Raw genomic sequence first — 24,448 nt, forward strand, 5'->3', positions numbered from 1 at the left:
CCCCAGTGACATAGACCTTTCTACTGAATAGGTCCATCCTTTTTGCCTCCTTAGATCTGGGGGTTCGTCCTTGCTGTCCCTGACACTCTCTTGTGCTAACTGCCAACACAACCGGAGAGCATGGCTGCGGGTGTGAGAATAAGTATTCATAGCCCTTGGAAGTGACAAAGTATTTGCTCTCCATACCCCCAGTGATCGGTGGAATTGAGGGGCATAGGTTTATTACTAGCTCTGCAGGGCTTGAAGACTTGGGCTTGCGGCATACCCCGGAGCCTGTGGTGGGTTAGGAATTGGGGAGAGACTGCACTCTCAAACTACTATCTATATTAAATTAAACTACAACACTAACTAGAAACAGTAATGACTAACAGAAGAATGCTAAAGGAGCACTTGCTGAGCAAGTGAGTACTGTTCCAACAGCCATGATGGATGGCAAGAAGGAACCGAAGGGGGGTCAGGTCAGCAGGATCATATATTAAGTGCCATGAAGGCTCCACAGCCAACCCGACAGGAGCTGCTAAGGGAAAACTTTCCAACACCACAGACGCAGTGCACGCACACCTGATTGGAATTGATGTGAACAAGCACTCGAAGAAGAACTGAACATACTTTGTCTTATGTGGAAAACTGACCAGTTGTTGCAGCTTTCCTGAAGCTTCAGACAAGTTTGTGTAACTGAAGGTCAACTCGTTACATTTCCTTTTGCTACAAGTAACAAAACAATACATATTAACTATACTAATTTAAGTGCTTACAAAAAGCTGAACTGTACCACTGCAGATTTAAATTGAGCAGAATTATGTTCTTGTTAAATGTCAAGGATGGATGATTTACCAGACATCCATGGTAAAATATACACTTGTGGTCCACTAATTTTTACACAACTGCAATTTCACAACATGGTTCATTTTGCCCTTATCAACCATATTTTGCCAGCCCAGCTACGTCATGGGTGGGAGGAAGAAAACAAAATAATCACACTCAACTGACATACCTGTGCCAGCAAAAAACTTTCAAGTGTAGAACAGACCCCTAGAGCAAGCCTGGCTTTCAATACATTAGTCAAACAATTATGTGACTAATGGATATCCTGAGCCAGATGTTTAAGCTCACTTATTTCTATTTAAAAAACTGTAAATCCTAGCTATAATACGAGGTTTTTTATTAGCATAGGCATTGGTTTTTATTCTGAAGAATAAATAAACTAGTTTGCCTTATATTAGAAAAGAAAATAGTAGTTCTGACAAATGTTCAGTTGAAATGTTAAGGCATCCTTACTTAGCAGAAACACTAGCTGCAATTGTGATCTTGGCTGACTGCCATACAAGGGATCCAGGCTCAGTCCCCAAGTCTGAATCTCACACTTTAGGCAAGGTGAGAATACAGAAGAAGCACAAATTTTCACCTATACTTTGAAGTTGCAGGATTCCAGAGTTCATATACAGTAGAGGCTGAACCAAATAGTAAAAGGTACCTCTCCCCAACCCAAAAGTACATGCTTCTCTTAAAAAAATTGTTTGATTTGGTGATAGCACTCAACTCCTTTCTGCAGATAACTCTGTCTCTGTACCAAGTTTAGGCCATATCCTGAAATTGATTTTTAGTCAGAACCCACAACTGCAATTAGTAATTTACTGAATGGTCTCATAATAGCACCCTTTCCCACATATTTTTTATATGAAGTTCTACAAACTAAAGGTGTGTTAGTCAGACCCTTCTAGCACTGCCAAAAAACTTTAAGCCAGCATTTTCTAAGTATTGGACATTGCCTATGTGCAATACATTACTAAATAGGTTTCATTATACATCAAGTATTTATATAATGCTTAAGTAGTTACTTATTTCAACTTTCACAAATCACAATTGGTTTATATAGCATTACATGCTCTGAACACTACTAGTGTCCAATTACAGTTTGTTAGATATCAAACAATGGTTTCGTCCGTCTGATTTTCCTTTAATTTGTCAGAAAACTAGAAGATTCCAAAAGCCTGTCCAAAAAAAAGGTTAAACTTTTCCCAAAGCCCACTTGAAATATTCAGTTCAAAACAAAACAGAAGCAGCCCACTTTAGCTCTGACATTCACAACATGCACGAGCTGCTGTTAATCTCCTGTCACGTAAACAGGATAAGTTACATTGGTTTCTCTGAAATACAATATTCATCCTAACTTCATCAGCCCCAGATGGAATCTGCTGTAAATCCCGTGATGAATATGTGACAACATTATATCCTAGCTCACATTTAATCCAGTTGAATAAGAGAATCTTCCTGGACACATGAATGACTGCAGACTGAATTTTACTTTAACGCTGCTAGTAATCGTTAAAATAGGGTGCATTGATTTAAATCACCAAGTGGAAAGCCTTGATTTAAAATTATTTAATCAAATTTTCCATTTGTACTTCAGTTATTTTTAAAGAAAGGTGCATTCTCATTGGTTGATATAACCATTAAAACATGTTGATTTACTACTAAAAGGAATCTTAACAGGCTTATTTTTAAAAAGAAAAAGTGTAAACAAAAATAAAAAAAATCCAATTCTTTTTTTTAAATGAAAACATTGATTTTTATCCACACTGCTTTAAAATAGCACTCATGTTTACCTATTAAGATGGAATTTAAAAAAATATAAAACTCCCACCAACAAAATTAAGAAAGCAGTAGCTAAACAACCTCCTTTGTCCTGATGTTGGTAACACAAAAAGAAATTTTAAATGTCAGGTTAGAGCCTTTAACATTCACACATCAGCCAGCAACATGCTCTGGTTTGCAAGGTCAGTCCAAGCACCTGTCAAATTCTTAATCTGTCTAATGGCAATAGCTACTAAGCAATGGGGGGGAGAGTGGGGGAAAAAAAAATCAATGCCTGATATGCTATCTGCTTTGGTGAACACACGTTTTAAAAAATTCACTGAGGCCTAGTCTACACTTATATGTCACACCAAGTGCAGTGGTTAGGTTAGCCAAGCCCCCGTGAAGACAGAGGTAGGTTGATGGAATAACTCTTCTGTCAAATTAGCTACTGCTTCTCAAAGAGGTCGATTAACTATGTGAATGGAAAAAAGTTGTCATTGTAAGACACATCTACACTATGGTGTTACAGTGGAACAGCTGCACTGCCATAGCTGTGCCACTGTACCATCTGTATTGTAGACATACCCTCACTGTAGACTAGTATGTCCAGTTTCTCATGCAATGAGAAATGGAACACCCAAGTTTCTGCTAATGTCAATTCATATGGCTACAGATAGTCCTGCAGGATAATTTGAGAAAGTGTGGTACTCTAGGCATTTTGCTTCTCTAATAGCAACAGCTTACAATAAAGAGTGTGACCAGTCAGATCAAGCAATAGGCAGAAATTTCTGCTATTTCTTACAGAAGCACCAAAGGATAAAAAAAACAAAAAACAAAACCTAATATATATGTGGAAGGGGGGGAGAGTTAAGATTGGTTTGGGAACCCCAACTGAGGATTTCCTGAGTTTTTAATAGCAGTTAAGGTTAAGAAAAGAGTACCAAACTGAATCCTGGCAGCCAGAGGTGTAAATGTGTTGCGTGAGCTATACTTACATTAGCAATGCATTTAGCACACACCCCTTTAAAAAAAGCTTAATCCCAATGACAGTTTTTTAGAACTGCTCATGCATGTTCAATTAGGTCTGTACATGTTACTTTGTCATTGTGGATGCCCTGTTCTTTCCTATTGCAAGTCTTTTCTAACATGTTGTGGGGCAAATTAACCTAATATAGCAGGCACTGTTTCATTGAGAGGTGATAACGAACCTGTCATAAATGCAGTATGCAGAGTTGTGGCCATGTCAGTCCCAGACTATCAGAGAGACAAGGGGGTTAGGTAATATCTTTTATTGGACCAACTTCTCCTGGTGAGAGAAACAAGCTTTTGAGCTTACACGAAGCTCTTCTGCAGGTCTGAGAAACGTACTCAGAGTATCACAGATTAATAGAAGGTGAAACAGATTGTTTAGCATAAGGGAATGGTTCCTTGCAAGTCTGTTAGCTATTTATGCTAAACAATCGGATCCACCTTGTATTTAATAATACAAGGAACCCTGAGTATGTTTCCCAGACCTAAAGAAGAGCTCTGCTTAAACTCAAAAGCTTATCTCTCTCACTAACACAAGTTGGTCCGATACAAGATATTACCTCGCCCACCTTGCGCATCTTGTCTCTATAAATGTGATATGGCAGCTGGGATACTGCAGCTTTATGTAGCCTACCTAGCTAGGACTAGGAGGTGTGAAGAAAAACATTTCATGCCCTCCAGATAATTTGTTTAATAACATTTAGTGACATACTTGAGGTGCGGCTGTTAAACAAGAGCACATCATCTGGAATATTCTTCACAGCTAGGTTAGGAAGACTGAAGTCAGAACAACTCCTTTGAGAAATAAATCAGTGAACTATTATTTAAAGTACACACTATTATTGCCTAATTTAAATATCACTGAGCTTCACAAGCTCAGTCAATTAGGTGTCTAATACAATGACAAACTATTCAGACAAATTATTTCCTTAAGAGTCTTTATTTAGTTTAAAAATATATCATGAAGTATAAGCACATTACAAGAGAATGGTGACCAACGTCAGTGTAAATGAACTCCTGTCACTACTCTCCTCAATGGTTTGAATAAATAGACTATTCTTGCCCTGAAGGTCAAGAGATTCAAGTTTTGTTGATTATATCACGCAATGTTAGCCCACTGCCTTCCTCTTGGATCAAACACTTTTGTTTTGCTTGCTGTGATACAGTGTTAAACAATGAGAGAGAGCTGTAATTTTAAAGCCTTCTACCACTCTCATATTCCCAGGAAAATTAACTGCATAATCTTTACATTCAAAATTTCTTTTCATGTGCAAGACTCCAGGTGGATTTTAATGTAGTAAATATACAAGGATCATAGAACTGAGGAAACAGAAAAGTCAGCCAGATTTGATTCCAGTTCCCTTTGAGTCAGTAAAGGATACAGTCCTACAGAACCTATGTATTCACACTAAACTTTGGAGTAAAAGAGAGAAGCATGGTCTGCAGGTTGAAGTTTGGGTTCTATTCCTTGTTGTGCTACAGCCTTACTATGGAACTTTGGTTGCAGTTCACAGTTTCCGTGCCTCTACTCTCCCTCACACAATCTGGTATAACAATACCTATTTCAGTCCTTATAAAGTTCCGAGATTCTTGAATACAAGACATTCCTTAAGGTATTACTTCCTCTTGAATGTTGTGTCATTTGCAACACTGCAACTAGATTATAATGATGGAAATGAAATGCCTATTAATTATTGAGATAAGTGCTTTATAGAACTCTTCATATAGACAACCTCACCAAAAGTACATATACCTGACATAATCTGGCTGCTGCAGACACAATTTTTAAAGCAATCCTTGTATAGGTTTAAGCAACGGGATGAAATAATGAAATGAAAATTGTAGCTAAAATTGAGGAAAAATTGAGAAAGCTTTCCCACAGGGAAGAATTTGATTTGAATTTACTCTTTGATTGTGGAACAGTTTTACAACGGAATAACGTAATTCCCATTGCTTGAGACATTAAAACTGCAGAAAGTAAGGAAGTTGTAGGTAACAAGCCTGCACTGGGAGAGGGACTAGATAACTTCATCAATTCTCTACTAGGTTTAGTTCTATTATTAGAGACTATATAAAGTTGGAGAGAATGTGTTCATAGCCTGAGCTAAAGTGTGAATACTGATAGCTTCCAAACCTCCATAACCTTAAGGTGAATAACTATTCTGGAAACTAAGAAAACTGTATAATTTACTAAGCCCAGCATGTTTCCTATGAAACTGAAATCTCTCTGCTGCCTACTTGTTAACTGCTTGAAAGAGGAAGACTAGTTCCCTGTTTTCTCTGCATCTAATCAGTTTCTCAAATTTGAATTTACTAGTCCAAAGATTATATTCTTGATATATGTGAAATGGTTCTTCTCCAGCCCTGAAATTGATAATGACTGGTATAATTGATTAACAAGCAGGGAAATGCTCATGTCATAGTAGCAGAAATGGGCCAGAGCTACAAAGCTTACATTTGAACTTAAATTGGGGTATTAAGATCAGAGGCTTTGGTTTAAGCACCCTCTCTGTATAGTAGATCTTTTCACAAAAGGAAGTGTTAACTGTAGTATTCTCACCCAATTTCAATTTAAGTAATAATATGCTGTCCACTAGCACTTGTACTCTTCCTTTTAAAACACATTAACAACTTTTATTCCTTAAAAAAATGTTATATTGCTGGTGCAAGATGGATGCTACTTCCCACCCTAGAGATAGCTAAATTTCAGTGGGGGTTAATGACCCCCTACATGCACACTGTCCATTAAGCCCACTGGAATAAGATACTCCATTAATATAATAACCTGATTTTATCTGATTCAACTGTATTGATTTTAATACATTTATAGAACATTTATTTTCAATTAGATCAAAAATATTCTATTACGCTGGGTTTAGTGGTTTTGTTCATTTAAATTCTAACAGATATAGTTTAGAATTACTTTAATGAATTCATGGCCAAGACAAATACAACTTTCACCCATTTGTTCCATTTAGGTATTTATATCATGCACCTCACTGTGATATCAGATCTCCTTAAAAAATAAGTAAGTTGATTTCCTGACTCCATAGCAATCCAGTAAAATTGTGAGGGGAAGTTCCTTTTTCCTCCCCATAACCATGGGGAAAATAAACACAAGTCTTGTGTTTTGTCCAAATGTCAGTGAGCTTTGTGGTCATTCTTCTGTCCTACAGAAGGAAGTTCCAAAGTCATAAGCCAACCAGCAAGAATTCTGTCTCCAGAGTTCACAAGCATTTTGGATTAAGTGGTTCCATTGTTTCTGGAAAAAATATAATTTTGCAGTAATGTAGAAGGGCACTCTCTGAGGTAACCTGGGTCCAACCCATCAAAAGTTTTGAAGATTAAGACCATTCCTTCTATCTGACCCAGTATACAATAAGGAACCAGTGCAGAAAATTGAACACCAAACATAATATAAGAATGGCCATGCTGGGACAGACCAAAGGACCTATCCTCCATGAACTTATCTAATTCTTTTTTGAACCTAGTTATACTTTTGGCCTTCACAACATCCCCTAGCAAGGAGTTCCACAGGCAGACTCTGCATTGTGTGACGAAGTGCTTCCTTAAATTCCAAGCTTTAAAAAAAAATAAAAATTATATAATCTCATCAGCAGTTATCTGGAACAGAGGCTGATTTAAGTGACAGGTTACTTACCAGTTAGCAGCTCTTCAATTTCATATTTGAGTTTCTTCAGAACTCTTGGGTGAATACTATCTGGCCTTGGTGACTTCTTATTGTTGAATTTATCAGTTAGTTCCAAAATCTCCTCTACTGACACACCAGTCAGACATTTCCTCAGATCTGTCATCTAAAAAGAGTGGTGCAGGTGTGGTGTGGGTATCTCCCTCACATTCTCTGCAGTGAAGACTGATGCAAAGAATTAATTTAGTCTCTTTGCTATGGCCTTGTCTTCCTTGAGTGCTTCTTTAGGATCTTGATCTTCCAGTAGAACCACTGATTGTTTGGCAGGCTTCCTTAACAATATTTTGCTATTATTTTCTATGTCCTTATCTAGTTTCTCTTCATATTCTTTTTTGGCCTGCCAAGTTTTTCTTTTACACTTGACTTGCCAGAGTTTATGCTCCTTTCTATTTTCCTCAGTCAGATTTGACTTCCAATTTCTAAAAGGATGCCTTTTTGTCTCTAACCACCTCTTTTACTCTACCATTTAGCCATGGTGTAGGGTGACCAGATGAGAGACGTGAAATATCGGGATGCAGGGGGCGGGGGAAGGCAGGGGTGCTGGCAGAGCAAACAAAAACAAAAAAAATCCCCAAGAGCTGGCGGCGGAGGAAAAAACAAAAGCAAAAACAACCAGGAGCCGCCAGAGCATAGGAAAAATTGGTGGGGGCTGAGCACCCACCCACAGCTCCACGCCCCACGCCCCCGCACCAGCTCGCCTTCACTCTGCCTCCACCTCCCCTGAGCTGGCTGCCGCGTCCTGCTTCTCCCCCCTCCCTCCAGCGCTTGCGCCGCCATACAGCTGATTAGCACAAGCCTGGGAGGGAGGGGTGAGGAGGAATGCAGCGTGCTCGGGGAAGAGGTGGGGCCAGGGTGGGGATTTGGGGAGGGATCCAATAGGGCAGTGAGGGGGCGGGGCCGAGGGGGCAGGGCCAGGGCAGGGATTTGGGGAGGGATCCAATTGGGGGGGAGGGGCAGAGTCAGGGCAGAGCGAGCCCCCTCTGCCTGTGCGCCGGAGGGCAAAATATCAGGACAATTCGCATCCCGACTGATGTTCGGTCAGAACGCGGGACAAACAAGTAAATATCGGGACAGTCCCGATAAAATCAGGATATCTGGTCACCCTACCATGGTGGCATTTTTGTTTTTATTTGGGGTGTACATTTAATTTGAGCCTCTATTAGGGTGTTTATGAACAGTTTTCATACAGCTTGCAGGCATTTCATCCTTGTGACTCATCCTTTAAACTTCCATTTAACTAGCTTCCTCATTTTTGTGTAGCTCCCCCTTTTTAAAGTTAAATACCATTGTGGTGGGTTTCTTTGGTACCTTCACTCCCACAAGGACGTTTATACTTAATTACATTATGGTCACTATTACCAAGCAGTTCACCTCTTCAACTAGATGCTGTGCTCCATTTAGGATTAAATCAAGAACTGCTTTATTCTCTGTGGGTTACAAGACTAGCTTCTCCAACAAGCGGTCATTAATGGAGTTTAGAAATTTTCTCTCACTATCCTATCCTGAGATGACATATACCCAGTCAATATGGGGGGAGCTGAACTCCCCCATTATAAATGGGTTTTCTATTTATGTAGCCTCTCTAATCTCCTGAACATTTCACAATCACCATCACCATCCTAGTCAGCTGGTTAGTAGTATATGCCTACAGCTATACTCTTATTATTCAAGCATGGAATTTCTATCAGAGATTCTATGGTAGGGTTTGATTAATTTAAGATTATTGCTATATTTGATTCTATGCTTTCTTTCACATATAGTGCCACTCCCATGCCAGCATGACCTACTCTGCGATTTGTATATATTTTGTATCCTGGTATTTTCATGTCCCATTGATTATCATTGTTCCACCAAGTTTCTGTGATGCCTATTATATCAATATCCTCATTTAATACCAGACCTCAAATTCACCCATCTCAATATTTAGGTTTCTAGCATTTGTATACAAGCACTTGTCAAATCTGTCAATATTTAGCAGTCTGCCTTCATGTGATGTAATTAATAGGCCTCTTTCATTTGACTGTTTCTCTTCAGTTCCTACCTGTACACTTCATCAACTTCTATCCTCTCTTTGCTAGGATACAGAGTAACCCCTTTAATAAATCCTCCCCTAATGGACGGCTCTGTCCAAACTGTGTGCTCCTCCACACCTGTCAGCTTTCTCCCAGCTCTTAGTTTAAGAACTCCTCTACAATCTTTTTCATTTTACATGCTACTAATCTGGTTCCATTTTGGTTTAGATGGAGCCCATCCTTCCTGTACCAGCTCCTCCTTTCCCAAAAGGCTTCCCAGTTCCCAATAAAACTAAATCCCTCCTCCCAACACCATCATTTCATTCATGAGACCCTGCAGTTCTGCTTGTCTAACTGGCCCTGAATGTGGAACTAGAAGCACTTTAGAAAATGCTTCCATTGAGGTCCTGGACTTCAAGCTCTTACCTAGCAGCCTAAATTTGGCCTCCACAACCTCTGTCCTACCTTTCCCTATGTCACTGGTACCTACATGTACCACAACCACCAATTCCTCCTCAGCAGTGTGCACAAGTCCATCTACATGGATCAAGAGGTTCACAACCTTCGTGCCCAGCACACAATTTATTTAGTGGTTCTCCCAATCATCACAAATTCAACTATCTATATTTCTAAGAATCGAATTGCCCATCACTATAACCTGTCTCTTCCTAATAAGTGGAATTCCCTGCCCCAGAGAAGTATCCTTAGTGCGAGAGTATACCATGACATCATCTGGAAGGAGGGTCTCAACTATGGCATAAAGTGCTCACATCTACTGTTGTTACTTAGCAGACTGGTTACAACATGCTGAACTGAATAGAGGGTTTTTTCCCCCCCAAAACGACCTCCATCAATATCCCCTGGTCAGTGCCTTGCATTACTCAAGCTTGGAGGACAGACTTGAAGACTGAATAAGTGTATAATAATTTAGGAGACAAAAAGTGATCTTGTCATTAAAGCACAGGACTGACTCAAAGGGTATAATTCTCAGTTTTCCCACAGATTTACTATGTCACCATGGACAAGTCACATAGCCTCACTTTATTTCCCCATCTATAAAATAGGGGAGTGATGACTCTTTAGACCCAAAGGTGCTAAAAGACTTGAATGAATTCATGTTTAAAAAAATTGGATGAATTTTTAGGCTTTTTAACAAAAGATATTAGAAAAGAGAAAATATAATTATTATTATCCTGTTTGAAAAATCCATTCCCAAGTGGGTAGCTCTCTCAATAACTGATGTGGCCATTTCTTTTAACTGAAAGCTTACATTCTGCAGAAAGTTTCCATTCCTTATAATAGAAGGAAAACCATCTAAACCAGTGGTGGGCAACCTGTGGCCCAGCAGAGTAATTGGATTGAGGGCTACCTTGTTGACGTTGACCATCCACAGACATCACCCTCTGTTCCTGGCCAATGGGAGCTCTGGGAAGCAGCGGCCAGCACATCCCTGTAGTCTCTTCGCCAGCAGGCGCTGCTTCCCACAGCTCCCATTAGCTAGGAACAGAGAACCGCAGCCACTGGGAGCTGCGGGGGGATGGTGCTGTGGATGGTCAATGTCAGCAAAATGTCTTGTGGCCCGAAATCAGATTACCCTGATGGACCGCAGGTTGCCTACCAGTGACCTAAAAATTAACTACTAGCTAAAGTATGATTCTCATGAGCTCCAAACCCTGTTCAGGCACTTTTACAGCTACTCACAGCTTTACGAAGCAACAGCAGCAGTGCAAAATTAGCAAGCAAAGTCATGTTCAGCACTTGCGCCAAAAAGTCATCACCTTTTCACTTGCCAGCAGTGGGGTGTGTCTGGAAAGCTAGGAATTTAAGAGCATTTAGGGTTGACCCCAATACCTTTTAAATCTATCTGCTAATAGGTAAGAACACAAGAATGGCCATACAGGTCAGACCAAAAGGTCCATCTAGCCCAGTATCCTATCTTCCAATAACGGCCAATGCCAAGTGCTTCAGAGGGAATGAACAGGACAGGTAATTATCAAGTGATTCAGCAGGTACCTGATGATTTTTCAAGCCCTGAATTTGGATATGGCCAACTGAATTTAACTCACACAAACACTGGTCAATGAAATTTAATTTTGATGTTCTCCTTGGTTTTGCTATTTAAGAATACTTAATGTCTATTGTATTAATTTATTTTTCAAACTAAATGAATACTATACATTTTGGCAGCATTGGTGAATAATAATTTCACTTTCATTTAAAATAATTTACATTACTATGTCCAAAAGCACTACCATTGTAAGATTTTATTTTTTGGTATTACTGAGCTTCATATATGAACCTTGTCGTCTATTGGCAGGCTTGGAAGGAATAGAATTTTTTCCTTTTTACTGGTAAATGTTGATTTCACCATACACAAAACAAACTTCAAAAATAATATCGATTCTGGATGGAAATGACAGGCTAAGTACAAAAATGCTTCTTTTCAACTTAGAGTTTGATTTACAGATATTTACTTTGTATATTTTGACATGGGATGTTGATAGTTTCTGTTTTAGCAGTTATAAAGCTTTAACTTTTTGAATCTCAATGTCTGTCATTAAATAATTGTTATGACTCTGCACCATAATTTCCCGCAACTGTGAAAATTTAAAGTTGAAAAAAAATAGAAAAAATGATTAACAATAAACATCAATATTTTGTCTGTCAAAATTATTTTAAACAAATCTAATTCAGCCAAGCCTTTCTATTGGTTAGAATATTGCTATTGGAGAACTGCTTCCTTGAGTACAAACTTTGACTTGGGAACTGCCCAGCTCCCATATATGCAAGCAATCATAGTAGGAAACAAATCTACTCAGAGGTTAGCGCACCCTACCTACCCAGATACTGCTATGGATATTTTACCCATGAACGAAGGCTAAAAAGCAGGCTTCTTTACTTGGAGAAAGACTAACTCATTCCAGATGACTGAGGATACGACTCTTTTTAAACAGTTTAGCAAGGCGCAAATATAGTAACTTCCCACAATAGCTTGTGTATATTCTTTCAACTCCAGCTTGTCATTTTCTCAGCTATAATTAAACAAGACTAAACACACAACAGCAAACTGTAATGCTGAAAAGCTTGAATTAGCAAAGCAGCACAATATTTGATTCAACCATTTTGGGAGCAATGAATTCCTATGATGAAGGAAAGTAGCTCTGTGAGCAAGACTTAACAAGTACTCTCGCCCTCATTGTACACAGCATATATATCACTGTTCAAGCTGAAGAGTCCAAGTCTCAGGTGCCTTTTAAAATACATGTGAATACAAGTTCATGTTGTTATCTCTTCACACAAGACATGAAAATTTCAAATCCCTTCTATTTCAGCAACTGATATCTTGCAAAGCTACAAGAAGCTTGGGATGTCTGACTGGCTAGTAATGTTAGCTTTCTTCCAGACATGTTCTCAACAAGAAATAAAGCCTTCAAACTGCAGAGCACTCCAGGAGGAAAAATAAGTCACGGATATATTATAAAAATCCTTTCCACATATCCCCAGGAGTCATCGCAGTGTTCAATCAAGTGAGCCAACAGGTATCAGTAAAACTTTTTACCTCATGCCCTCCCCTTAGCCCGTCTCTGCCCCCTCACTCCCCGGAGCCAGAGCCAGGGCCGGGGCCACGGCTCTGGGGTTGGGGGAGACATGGACGGGGTCAAGGGGCCGAGTCTGGGCCCACAGCTGGGGCTGGGGCCAGGAGCAGAGCCAAGGCCAGGGTCAGGAATGGAGCTGGGGGGCACTCCTTCCCCACCCCCCATGGGGGCTGGCCTGGGCCTCAGCTGTGCCCCCTAAACATTCCACCACAGCCACCTAGAGCATGTACCCCCCCAGTTTGAGGACGTCTACAATAAAACGAAGGGGCACTATTTTCTGTGCCCCACTTCCATGGGTGGTGGAATAGAGCAAAACTGTCAAAGTCCAATTTCTGAATCATCATCATATGGGAGAAGGAAACCAGAAATGAGAAGACGATGCCAAATAAAAATCAAGAGGCAGAACCAAAAACAAGTGGTGAAAATAATAAAGATACATCCAGAGAAAAGAGAGAAACTATATTTTTAGGTATGTCCACAAAAATATTTTAGGTATTTCCATCCATCATGGTGTCTCATCTACATCAATTTTTTTTAAACAATCCTGAAGTAAACACTGACAGTCCCTGGATGTCTTCTCCAATGTAACTAAAACAAAAATGGAAAAAAACTCCATCCCCATGAATTTATAACATTCTCAGTAAACACATGATAAACACTTTTGTTTAAAGGCAGCCTGCATTGTCATGTGGTAGACCCAAATCAGATTATTTCTAGTTTCTCACTCCCAGGCAGAAGTAAGGGATCTGAACTAGAAATCAAACTTAGCCTATGTCTACATTATAGACACTACAGCAGCATAGCTACAGCACTACAACTGTGCCACTGTAGCAACACAGTGTGGACACCTGCTAAGGCAAGGGATTTTTTCATCGCTGTAGTAGATCCACCCCTCAGAGGTGGTAGCTAGGTCAACAGAAGAATTCTTCCATCAACCTGATGGTGTTGTCACTGGGGGTTAGGCTGGCTTAACTACATCGCTCTGTACACCCCTGTGTGATGTATCTAGGTCAACCTAAGTTTAAGGTATAGAGCAGGCCTCAGAGGTCTCTTGCACAGCCCTACAGACTGACACAAATTACAAATTAAGTTAATAAAAATGTAGGTTAATAAGTCTGTAGCCTATGATTTTGCTATAGTTAAAAACCAGATAGACAGACAGGCATAGGCAATGGGCAAAGAAATTTACAATGAGTGTTTCATTGATAGTTCAGAAAGCAGAATGAAAGCTTACATGGTCACATTCAATTTATTACAAGGTAACTAAAAAAAAAGTTATTTCTACAACACCAGAGATTTCTATCAGTGTAATTTATGGCTCAAATTACTTCATTGGCTGTAACGGGGAAGGAGGGGGAAAGACATGTGACCTGCACTCTATTTCTATGAGAGAAGAAAAAGTAGGTAGTGCATTGCTGGAAACATAGACATAATAACTGATACTTGTTTAAACAGAATCATTTTTCTTCCACTTTAATCCCTGCAGATGCACATCATCTCATTTGTACTATGGATGGAAAAACCACTTAGCATTGTCTCATCCAACTTATAAGGTGGCCATTATACCACGCCTTACCCAACAGTATCCATGCATTAATAGAAAGGTTTTTCTATCAGTAACTTATAAATTTCTCCTTCAAATTTTTTCTTTTAGACCCATAAAGGACTTTTTTATTTTTTAAAGAGGGTACAAAGAAGTCCTTTTGGATTTAGCCATCTTTTAGGAAAATCTGAAACTCTGCCTTTTCTGAGGTGACAACATGAACCAAAAATACCGCTCTGTATCAAGAAGACTGGCCTGTGTAATGTCTTGAATAAAAATCTTGAAAACCATATGGTAGTTGTGAAAAAGTTGTTTGTGGTTAGGTTTGAGAAATTCATAAGAACACAGGAAACCTCTTGAATTGCAAAGACAGGACTTAAGGCCTGAGGTGAAGTAGGGGTAGCCTAATGTTTTACCTGGTCAGTAAATGACTGCTGAAGAACTAGTCATTAAATGTACTGCTTTCTCATTTAAAAGAAAGACAGAAAGACAGAAAGAAAGCACTCTTCCCTTTTGCAATTCAATTTCCCAGTTATATTTATCAGAGTGAAGTATTTAACCAGGGCATTAAGGAGTATGTCTCAATGCTAACAGCTACACTTTTCCAATAATTGATGTTAAAAGGTTTAACAACTCTGGTATTATTCTTAGTCCAACATAACTGGATTACAAGATAAACACTAAAGAAATAATTTCATAAAAATTGCTTTTTATACTATGGACAATAAACTACATAGTTTGTACTTTCAACATTTATATTCTAGTTCTTTATAATACCAGAAAGCACTGATTAATCAAAAACTGAAAACTGCCATTTAAGCTTATATATGTTTCTTTGAAGGACAGAAACACTAGGAAGAAATCACACATAAAGTATTAAAAGGACACAGTCAGGTCAAATTCAGGTAACAACTTAGGTTTTTGCACACACACACACACACCCCTTCCATGTTGTGTCATTTTGGAGTTATTTATTTATTTTAATTACCACAATAGAAACAGCTTCCCATCCCAAAGACATTTTCCTGCAGTGTTTGCATTGTGTTAGGACTGAAAAGTGAAACTGATTACCAAAAAAACCCCAAAACAATTAAATGGATTAGTCTGATTTCACTGTCAAAGATGAATGACATACAAGTATTCAATTTTCACTGTTTGCTTTTTTAAACTGTTAATGTATTAGTAGCATATATAAGGAGGCAGTATTTTTAATCTAAGAATTTAAGTGCGTTTATTCAGTTTTATGCATAGTAACAGAATGCTATATGTTATAAATTACATCACCCTGAAAAGCTTTGCTAGCTTTCACTAGATACATGATTCTTTCTATAAATTTACTTAAAGACCTTTTGTATCTTCAGATGAACATTCTAGTATGTACTATCTATAGTAATTAAAGTGTTCCAAGTGTAGCAGCCTCTAACTGTGGATGTACAGAAGCCAAACAAGGCCTCAACCCATATTTCACAGTAACAAGTTAGTTAAGAACTAATCTTTAGAATCTAGCAGCTCAAGATTCTACTCCAGTAAAAGTAGCTTTAGGCTGGAAAATAAGAACAGTCTGGGCTCTAACAAGAAACTGCAGATTATATACAGCCTTCTGCAGAAATCTCAACAGTAAATAAAAATAGGAAAGTGGAAAATTAAGTTTCTGCAGCCATCTTTTCAAAGAAATGGAACAAAGGTAAGAGCGTATTCGAATCTTCCTTCTGATATTTCTACTGATACTTCAACAAGGTAACCAAGTAGTCAAGTTCTGCAGATACATAGTGTTAAAATGAGATTATGAGATGATTTCATAAATATTACATGTATAAAATATTGTTACATTTTGGTCTTTAGACTAGTAATAACTTGTCAGAATACCTGAAAAGAGCTTGTGCACTTTTAATCATAGCCACTATCTATAAAGTCCTGTAGACTTTCAATTACTTATAAAATTTTGATGCTATTACATACTAGTGGATGCTATGAAAAGAAAGTGCAGCAAGAGATTGCATTTCACTCCAGTGAATTTATAGAAGCAAACATTTTTACAGATTAAACAATTAAAATATTTCCATCCCAAGAAGTGATTTACAAGACTCCTTTGCATTTTAATATCTCTTCAAATATTCTCATTTTTGATGTTCCACCTTAAAATTATAAAATTAAAGTCCACAAATACCACCATAAGATCAATTCAAGAATCTTATATGCCTTTCGAATACATAGGTTTACATTCTGGTAAAGAATCATTTGCAATACAGTACTCTAAGGAAATCTGTTCAAAGGCAGACCTGCAATGCGTATGCTTTCAGTTTGCAAGATCAATCAATATCCAAAAGGCTAACGTTTAAGAAGGGTCTATAGCAAAAGATGTAATAAAACGATGTGTTTGCTTTAGGAACAAGACAGTGTTCTCTATGGAATCATGACGGTTACTTTCTGAGGGGCTCAATGAGGTGTTAGATTTCCCGTTTCTATCCACAGTTAACGATCAAAGCTCTTCCACTAACCAAAATACGGTCGTGGTTTTAAAACTGCACACAAACACTGTCTTAAGAGCCAGGGGAGAGGCTGTATTTACAATATGCAGTCAGTCTAGGATTGGGCGGGTAGTTAGTCTCATCACATTTCACAAGTTTAGCCTTTCTTTGAAACAAGTTACGACCTCTATTCCTCTTTTAATTTAAAAGCAAACTACGCTTAAGGGGAGGAAGAAAACATTCACGATGTAAAATCCAAGATCTTTGGGGGGGGGGGAAACTATTATGTAACACTAATACACACACACCCACACACACACACACACACACCCCTCTCTTGCTGCAGTCGCCAATCAATGCAACCACCAAACCAAAACAGAGTCAGAACCATTATGCTTCACGCATTCCTTTCCTTCCTACCAACATACATCTTAAAACAAAGTCATTAGCAGAGCCATTGCCTCCCCAAAGCTCCAAGCAGGCTTTTGTTTAAACTGCATCTCTCAGAAGGAAGCGAACAGCCTAACCCAAGGTGAGCAAGTCTCCCTTGCCGGGAATAACCCACCACTACAACCTATCCTCACTCCCGGCTCAGCATTCAAGAGAAGTGCGGGTGGCAATTCCCCTCCCTAGTTTGGGGGGGTTAAACTTTCCCAGCCACCAACACACACGATAAATCATCCCCTGATCCGGCTGTAGGGCAGTCTCCCTCACGAGGACAACTCTGTCCTCCATCACTCTTTGATCTATGACTAGGATAACGTTTCCCACACGCTGTATGGGGGATAGCTCCCCACCATACCTCCTGCACCCCTAACCCAGCCCCATAGAGGAGAGGGAGTAACTCTCTCCCATCCCCAGCACCCTGGAGAGGGGCATCATCATCCAGCGGTACCCATCATCCCCCAGAGGACGAAGGAAGCCAAAGACATTGTCTCCGCCCCCAACTCAGCCCCCGCATAGGAGAAGGTTTTACTGAAGGTAAAGGGATTAATTCCCATATGAAATAAGAGAGGGTTAAATCCCACCGGGAGAGGGGTAACTGGGACATTACCATGGGGAAACCGGGTTAGATCCCCCCTCAAGGAGAGGAACGGGGGGCTCAAACCCCACAGATAGGTCGGGTAAATTGTGTGCCACAAGGAGAATGCGGTTAAACCCCACCGAAGAGAGGAACCGAGGGTTAAATGCCATCGGGATTATAGATGGGAAGCATGAGATGGCATCGTGAATGGAGTAACCCCCCCTCCAAAAAAGGAACGAGGGGGGTCAAGCCTGCCCAGAAGGGACAGCTGGGGTGCCATAGCGATAAATCTATAGATGGGGTGTCACGGGGGATGGAGCGAGACACCCTCGGAGAGGAATTGGGCGGTCAAGCCCCGCAGGGGACAGGCGGGGTGTCACGGGGACCTGGGGGGGGCTCAAGCCCCGCAGGGGACAGGCGGGGTGTCACGGGGACCGGGGGGGGGCTCAAGCCCCGCAGGGGACAGGCGGGGTGTCACGGGGAGCGGGGGGGGGGCTCAAGCCCCGCAGGGGACAGGCGGGGTGTCACGGGGAACGGGGGGGGGCTCAAGCCCCGCAGGGGACAGGCGGGGTGTCACGGGGAACGGGGGGGGACTCAAGCCCCGCAGGGGACAGGCGGGGTGTCACGGGGACCTGGGGGGGGCTCAAGCCCCGCAGGGGACAGGCGGGGTGTCACGGGGACCAGGGGGGGGCGTCAAGCCCCGCAGGGGACCGGCGGGGTGTCACGGGGACCTGGGGGGGCGTCAAGCCCCGCAGGGGACAGGCGGGGTGTCACGGGGACCTGGGGGGGGCTCAAGCCCCGCAGGGGACAGGCGGGGTGTCACGGGGAGCTGGGGGGGCTCAAGCCCCGCAGGGGACAGGCGGGGTGTCACGGGGAGCTGGGGGGGTTCAAGCCCCGCAGAGGTCGGGGGGGTGTCACGAGGGCAGGGGGTAGCGCCCCCCATACAGTCTCCCAGGGAGGGGTTCAGTGCGGCGGGTTTACCATCCCTCCCCCGCGCACAGCCCCGGGTCGCACTCACCTCTAGCAGCCCAGAGCCCGCCGCAAAGCAGCCCAGCGGTCAGGAGCCAGGCGGGGGTTAGGAGCGGGCAGAGCATCCCGGGGCGCAGCATCGCTCGCTCTCTCCCCGCTCAGAGTGGGTGAGGGAAGGAGGGGAATTGACCCCTAAGAGACAGGGGAGGGGGCGCCCCCAGCGGGCCCGGCTGCGTCCCGCGCCGCGCGGCGGAGGCTCAGGGGCGCTGAGGAAGCTCCGCTCCCTTCCTCAGAGCCCAGCGCTCCGCCAGCGGCAGCTAGGATTAAGATGGCGGCGGCGGCTGATGCTCAGGCTCATTCTCTCCCGCACCGGTTACCAGGCGGGGGAGGGGGAGCGGGGAAGAAACCAACTCAGAGGGAGGGAGAGAGATGGGATCTAAGGGATGGGAGAAACCACCTCATCCCTATGGAGGAGGGGAGCAAACCACTTAATCTTCGCAGGGGTGCAAAAGGAGAGAACTCACCTGAGGCAAAAGGGTAGAACCATTTAGGGGGGGACACACCCTTATTTCTTGGGGTGGATTAGAGGGAGGAGAGAAATCAAACCTGTTGAGGGGGGAGTATTTATGGAGGGGAGAAACCACCTCATGGGGGGGGGTGGATAATATTTCTGCGGGAAAAGTTGTGGGGAGGGGGTTGAGGGAAGAAAAGTACCATCTGGGGCGGTAGACAGATGGGAAAAACCATCTCATCTCTGTGGGGAGAAGGTTGTTTTCACTCTCTACCTGGAAGAAACCAAAACTACCCCGCCCTCTCCTTCTCTGGACTCATGTCTCAGCCGGGGCTGGTTGTGCCTCAGCTCTCCCTCTGCAGAGCCCAGGGCTTCCTCCTCCAGCGTGGGGATGGCTCCATTGCTTTCCACGGGAGGGGGAGTGGGAGCATGCTGGTGCTTAGGTGCCTGCCCTTTTGCACTGTATTAAACATCACACATTGCAATGCCATCGCCCATGATTTGCGCTGTATAGGTAGGAGGGAGGTATGTAGATGCTGATGAACCATCCATTTTGTATTGCCTTGCAAGCTCTCATCGCTTGTATTGAAAAGGGAGCAAAATGTAGATGCTGCTGCTCAATCAATTGTGCACTGTGTTAAGCACCACATAGTGGGCGCTACCAGGATAAAAATAAACAACATTGCAATGCATACTCCCGTGGTCTGTGTTGGCTGGAGTGGAAGGCAGAGCTAAATGCTGATGCGTTATTCAGTTTGCTTTGCACTGCATTTCACACTGCAATGCAGACTCACTTGAATGCAGGGAGGGAAGGTACAGATGCTCAGTTCCTTTTGTGTCGCATTAAACTTCATATCCCACTGCAAACTTGCACGGTTTTTCACTGGATGAAGAAGAGGCAGAGAAGTTAAAACGGTGGCACCCTGTTAATTATTTAATGTGTGCACATGGAGTGGGTGGATGGATAGTGGGAATGTAAAATGCTGTATTACTAGCAATGCTTTGTCCGTTTTGTATTGTACAGTATTAAGATTCACAAACTGCAATACAATTAAATCCATCCAGAAACCAAATCCTTCAGTCTTTAGCTAAACCTAGCTGAAATCAAGGACATTTTTCCTGCGTAAGAACTGAGGAAAGATGGTAGGATTTACGTAAGAGACAGTTTGCAGTGTAATTAGCCTCACGCAACAATTATTTTCGGGAGCCTAGATTTCCCTCCAAAGTATGGAGGATTGTTGTCTTCTTTCTATTATTGTGTACTCTGTTTCTACTGTTGTGTTGTTAATTTTTCATTATTTTCTCCAAAGAATTGTTTGCATTCCTGCCATTGAAATTAACTATTACAAGAGTGCTCTGTATCTTGCTAATACAAAAATAATATTTTGCTCTTGTATACCTCCTTCCACCTGAAGATCTGGAGTTACTTTACAAACATTAACTAATTAAAACGTCATGACTCAATAATGGGACACTATCAAGTCATTCTTTTAAAAATTTACTTTTTAAAAATTCCAGTTTTGATACATCAACTTTTAAAATAGTATCACCTGACTTTCTAAACATTCCTTTACATTTTTATAAGGGATGTGCCTGCTCCCGTGTTAATGTTTACAAAGATATTTCCAGCACGTCTGGAATTGACTCGAGGCCCTGATCCTGCAATCAGGAAGTTTTTCCATTAACTTCAAGGGGAGCAGGATCAAGCCCTTAGAGCCTGATTCAGCAATGATAGGCGTAGAGGTCTGCCCACAAATATCACATTGTAGTCTGGTAGCCTACCAGGGAAAATGGTAAAAGAGACCTGCATAAAGTACTGTTAAATGCACCACGTGAAAAAAAAGAGAGAAAAATATGGTGAGGGTTGGTTTGTTTTTTTAAAGTAATCTAAGGCCACAATGCTGCAAAGACTTATCCATATGCTTAACTTTAAGTACATGGATAAGTCTTTGTAGGATCAGGTCTATAGGTGATTTTTGAGTCAGTGTCCCTTTAAGAATTATTAGCCCCATTTTACAGATGGGGAAACTGAGGCACAAAATGCCTCTCTCATCATTGAGTAGTATAAACGTTTCAGCATAGAGTAGCTAAACTGTTTTCAGAGTACCTAAGACGCATGCAAACATTCAGATTAGTGAGATGCATTTTTATGTACACTGATGCTTTTTTATTAGGACACAGAGTTATTAGTTCTAGCTGGGAAAACGTGCAGGTGCCTCACATGGAAGAAGCTTGCATGTGAATAATTCAGGTGCACAGAACCTGTTCAGCAGTGAAAGGATGATTGTCTCAGCTTCCTTTGTTATTGTTGCTCTTTGATCAAAAAATTAAATCAGAGAGCCGATTTCAAAAGAGGAAAATCTACCTTCCCAGATTTATGGAGTTTCATAAAAGCCAAAGTGAGACAGACTGATTTTATCATTACAGAGATGACTGTTTTGCACCTATTAGCCATTTCACTCCCACAATGAAATAAAAACAGACAGTTTTGACATCCCTGATATGGTTTTTGTTTCCATCTTTTTTATATATATTTAAACTCATCATGTGATTTTAGTGCTGGCATGATAGCTCCTGCCACGTTGCCCCACCAATATATCAGCAAAGCAAACTCCAGGTGTAGGGCCCATCCAGCCTTCCAGAGGCGAGAGGATAATTTATTCACCACACTAGTCAGTCCTTGGTCTCCTCTACTAAAAGACAATTAGTGACAATTATTGTGCTGTTTTGTCTTACTCTTATGGACACTTCACAACTGGGAATTGGACAGAGACCAACAAACTCTTTTCATATAGGCCACCAAAGAGCCATCAGAGGCAACTTTCACTCTCTAGCATCCTGGGCTGGATTTAAACCGGAACCTGCAGGTGAAGATTTTCTTGCATTATCCCACCTCCAGGATGCTTATTTTAATTTGTCAGCTATATATTATATGATGTTGACATATGACTGCTTCCTCAATATGGAGCCAACATCTTGTGAGCATGTATCCTGCTGCACGCCAGAGAAGTAGTGAAAGAAGAAACCCAATGTCCCACATCATTAAGAGGAGCTTGGGGAGTCTAGTGCTTGGAGTAGGACACTTTGAGACAGAATTCTTGGGTGCTATTCCTAGCAGTGCCAATCATTTGCTATGTGATTTTTCTTAAAGCAAAACTACTTAATCTTTCTGTGCCTCAGCTGACCAATCTGTAAAATCAGCAAAGAATCTGTAAAATGGTAATACTACTACTACTTCCTTACAGGGGTCATTTGAAACTTGTGTTTGTAAAGTAGTGTGTGATTCTCACATTTAAGGTGCTATGGATATGCACTGTATTATTATTAAAACAGACTATCCTATTAGAAGATGACAGAGAGCATTATAGATGGTCTACAAAAATGTAAGTAAAATAATTTATTTTCCTAAGCCCTGGAGCCTGATCCAGGGAGGTGCTGAGCATCCACAACTTCCCTTAACGCCAGTGGGAGTTGTTGGTGATGGGCATCTCTTGGGCTCAGCCACAGGGCATGTCTGGGTAGGCCTACTTTCTTTACACAATACCTTACAAATGAATTATTTCCTATGCAAACTGATACTCAAGGAAAATTAAACCCTTCCGGGATCTTTTTCTGTGAGGCTCCATCCTGAGGGAACAGCTTCCGCTACTCAGATTGCTCTTTGAATTTCCAGGGTGCTGTTCGGCAGCTGGAGAAATGCCAAATTGTGCATTGTTCAAAGAGTTTTATGAGAGCTTAATATGATCTCAGAGATGTGCCAAGTCTATCATTACTTGACAACAGAATTGGACCAGAGATGGACCCAGAGCATCAGGGCAACTGAATCGGACATGTTGCTCACCAGCAAATGGAAAGATTGAAAAACCCAAGAGTTTGAAAATCAGAAAGCAAACCAAAAGTAGTCCCAAAAAATTAATTTGCATCCAGAAGAGCAAACCCCCCTTCATGCTACCCACACATTACAACACCTTTGCTAGAACCACCATGTTCTGAAAAGAGCAGGAAACTACATGATAATACCCTGAGGGAAGAGAGATAGTGTTACGCTCCCTGTTTGCCAGTTGTGCAGCGCTGCTTCTAACTGTGCTGTGTAACCATCCACTGGCAAAGTGACCACTTTACTTTTCACAGCTATCTATTTTTGGGGCAAGTCACCCTCACTCCCCAGCAAGAAGTTATAAAGGGACAGACACACAGAGGGGACATGGGGGAGGGAGCCATTTTACACCAGATTAAGATGAGGGAGGCTGCAGCAGGGGCAGGATAGGCAAGGGGGCAGAGAACCCTGCCGGCCTGATGGAACACTGATGATCTCCCAAGGGAAGGATGAGCTATCGAGGGACATTGGGTTTAGGATATTTTATGGTTTTCTGTATGATCTGTACTCTATATGTTTTGTTAAGTAAAGAGCAGCGGTGCTAGAATCGGTGCTAAGCCTACCAGTATGGCTTGGTCTACACTGCAAGGTTAGGTCAACATAAGGCAGCTTACATTGTCTACACTGAAATGCACTACACTGCAAACGTCTACACTAAAATGTCACTCCCAGTGATGTAACTCGCCCACTACAACTATTTAATAACTCCACCTCTGTGAGAGGCGTAGCGTTTAGGTGGATGTAGTTAGGTTGACACAGTGTCAGTGTAGACGCTGCATTGCTTACATCAGGGGTAGGGAACCTATGGCACGTGTGCCGAAGTTGGCACATGAGCTGATTTTCAGTGGCACTCGGTCTGCCTGGGTCCTGGTCCGGGGGGCTCTGCATTTTAATTTAATTTTAAATGAAGCTTCTTAAACATTTTTAAAACCTTATTTACTTTATATAAAACAATCTTTAGTTATATATTATAGATTTATAGAAAGAGACCTTCTAAAAACATTAACATGTATGACTGGCACGCGAAACCTTAAATTAGAGTGAATAAATGAAGACTCGGCACACCACTTCTGAAAGGTTGCCAACCCCTGGCTTACACTGACTGCTGCTGCCTTTCAGAAGCCATCCCACAA

The 24,448-nt window shown here is 41.6% G+C and overlaps 1 protein-coding gene across 4 annotated transcripts in view; it reads right to left on the minus strand.

Annotated features, from left to right (window-relative positions):
• The window catches only part of CLSTN1 (calsyntenin 1), a 62,252-nt gene extending 42,920 nt beyond the window's left edge, over positions 1-19,332 (minus strand). For 2 of the 4 annotated variants that reach the window (XM_044996005.1, XM_044996006.1), the window contains exon 1: positions 18,977-19,331. In XM_044996005.1, coding sequence (XP_044851940.1) covers positions 18,977-19,067 — 91 coding nt within the window. In that variant the 5' untranslated portion in view covers positions 19,068-19,331. Of the gene's footprint in view, positions 1-18,976 lie in introns of all 4 variants that reach the window. The other 2 variants (XM_044996004.1, XM_044996007.1) reach the window with 2 other exon arrangements.
• Between the last annotated feature and the right edge of the window lie 5,116 nt (positions 19,333-24,448).

Source organism: Mauremys mutica, chromosome 21, assembly GCF_020497125.1.
Source record: "Mauremys mutica isolate MM-2020 ecotype Southern chromosome 21, ASM2049712v1, whole genome shotgun sequence".
Lineage (NCBI taxonomy): Eukaryota > Metazoa > Chordata > Testudines > Geoemydidae > Mauremys > Mauremys mutica.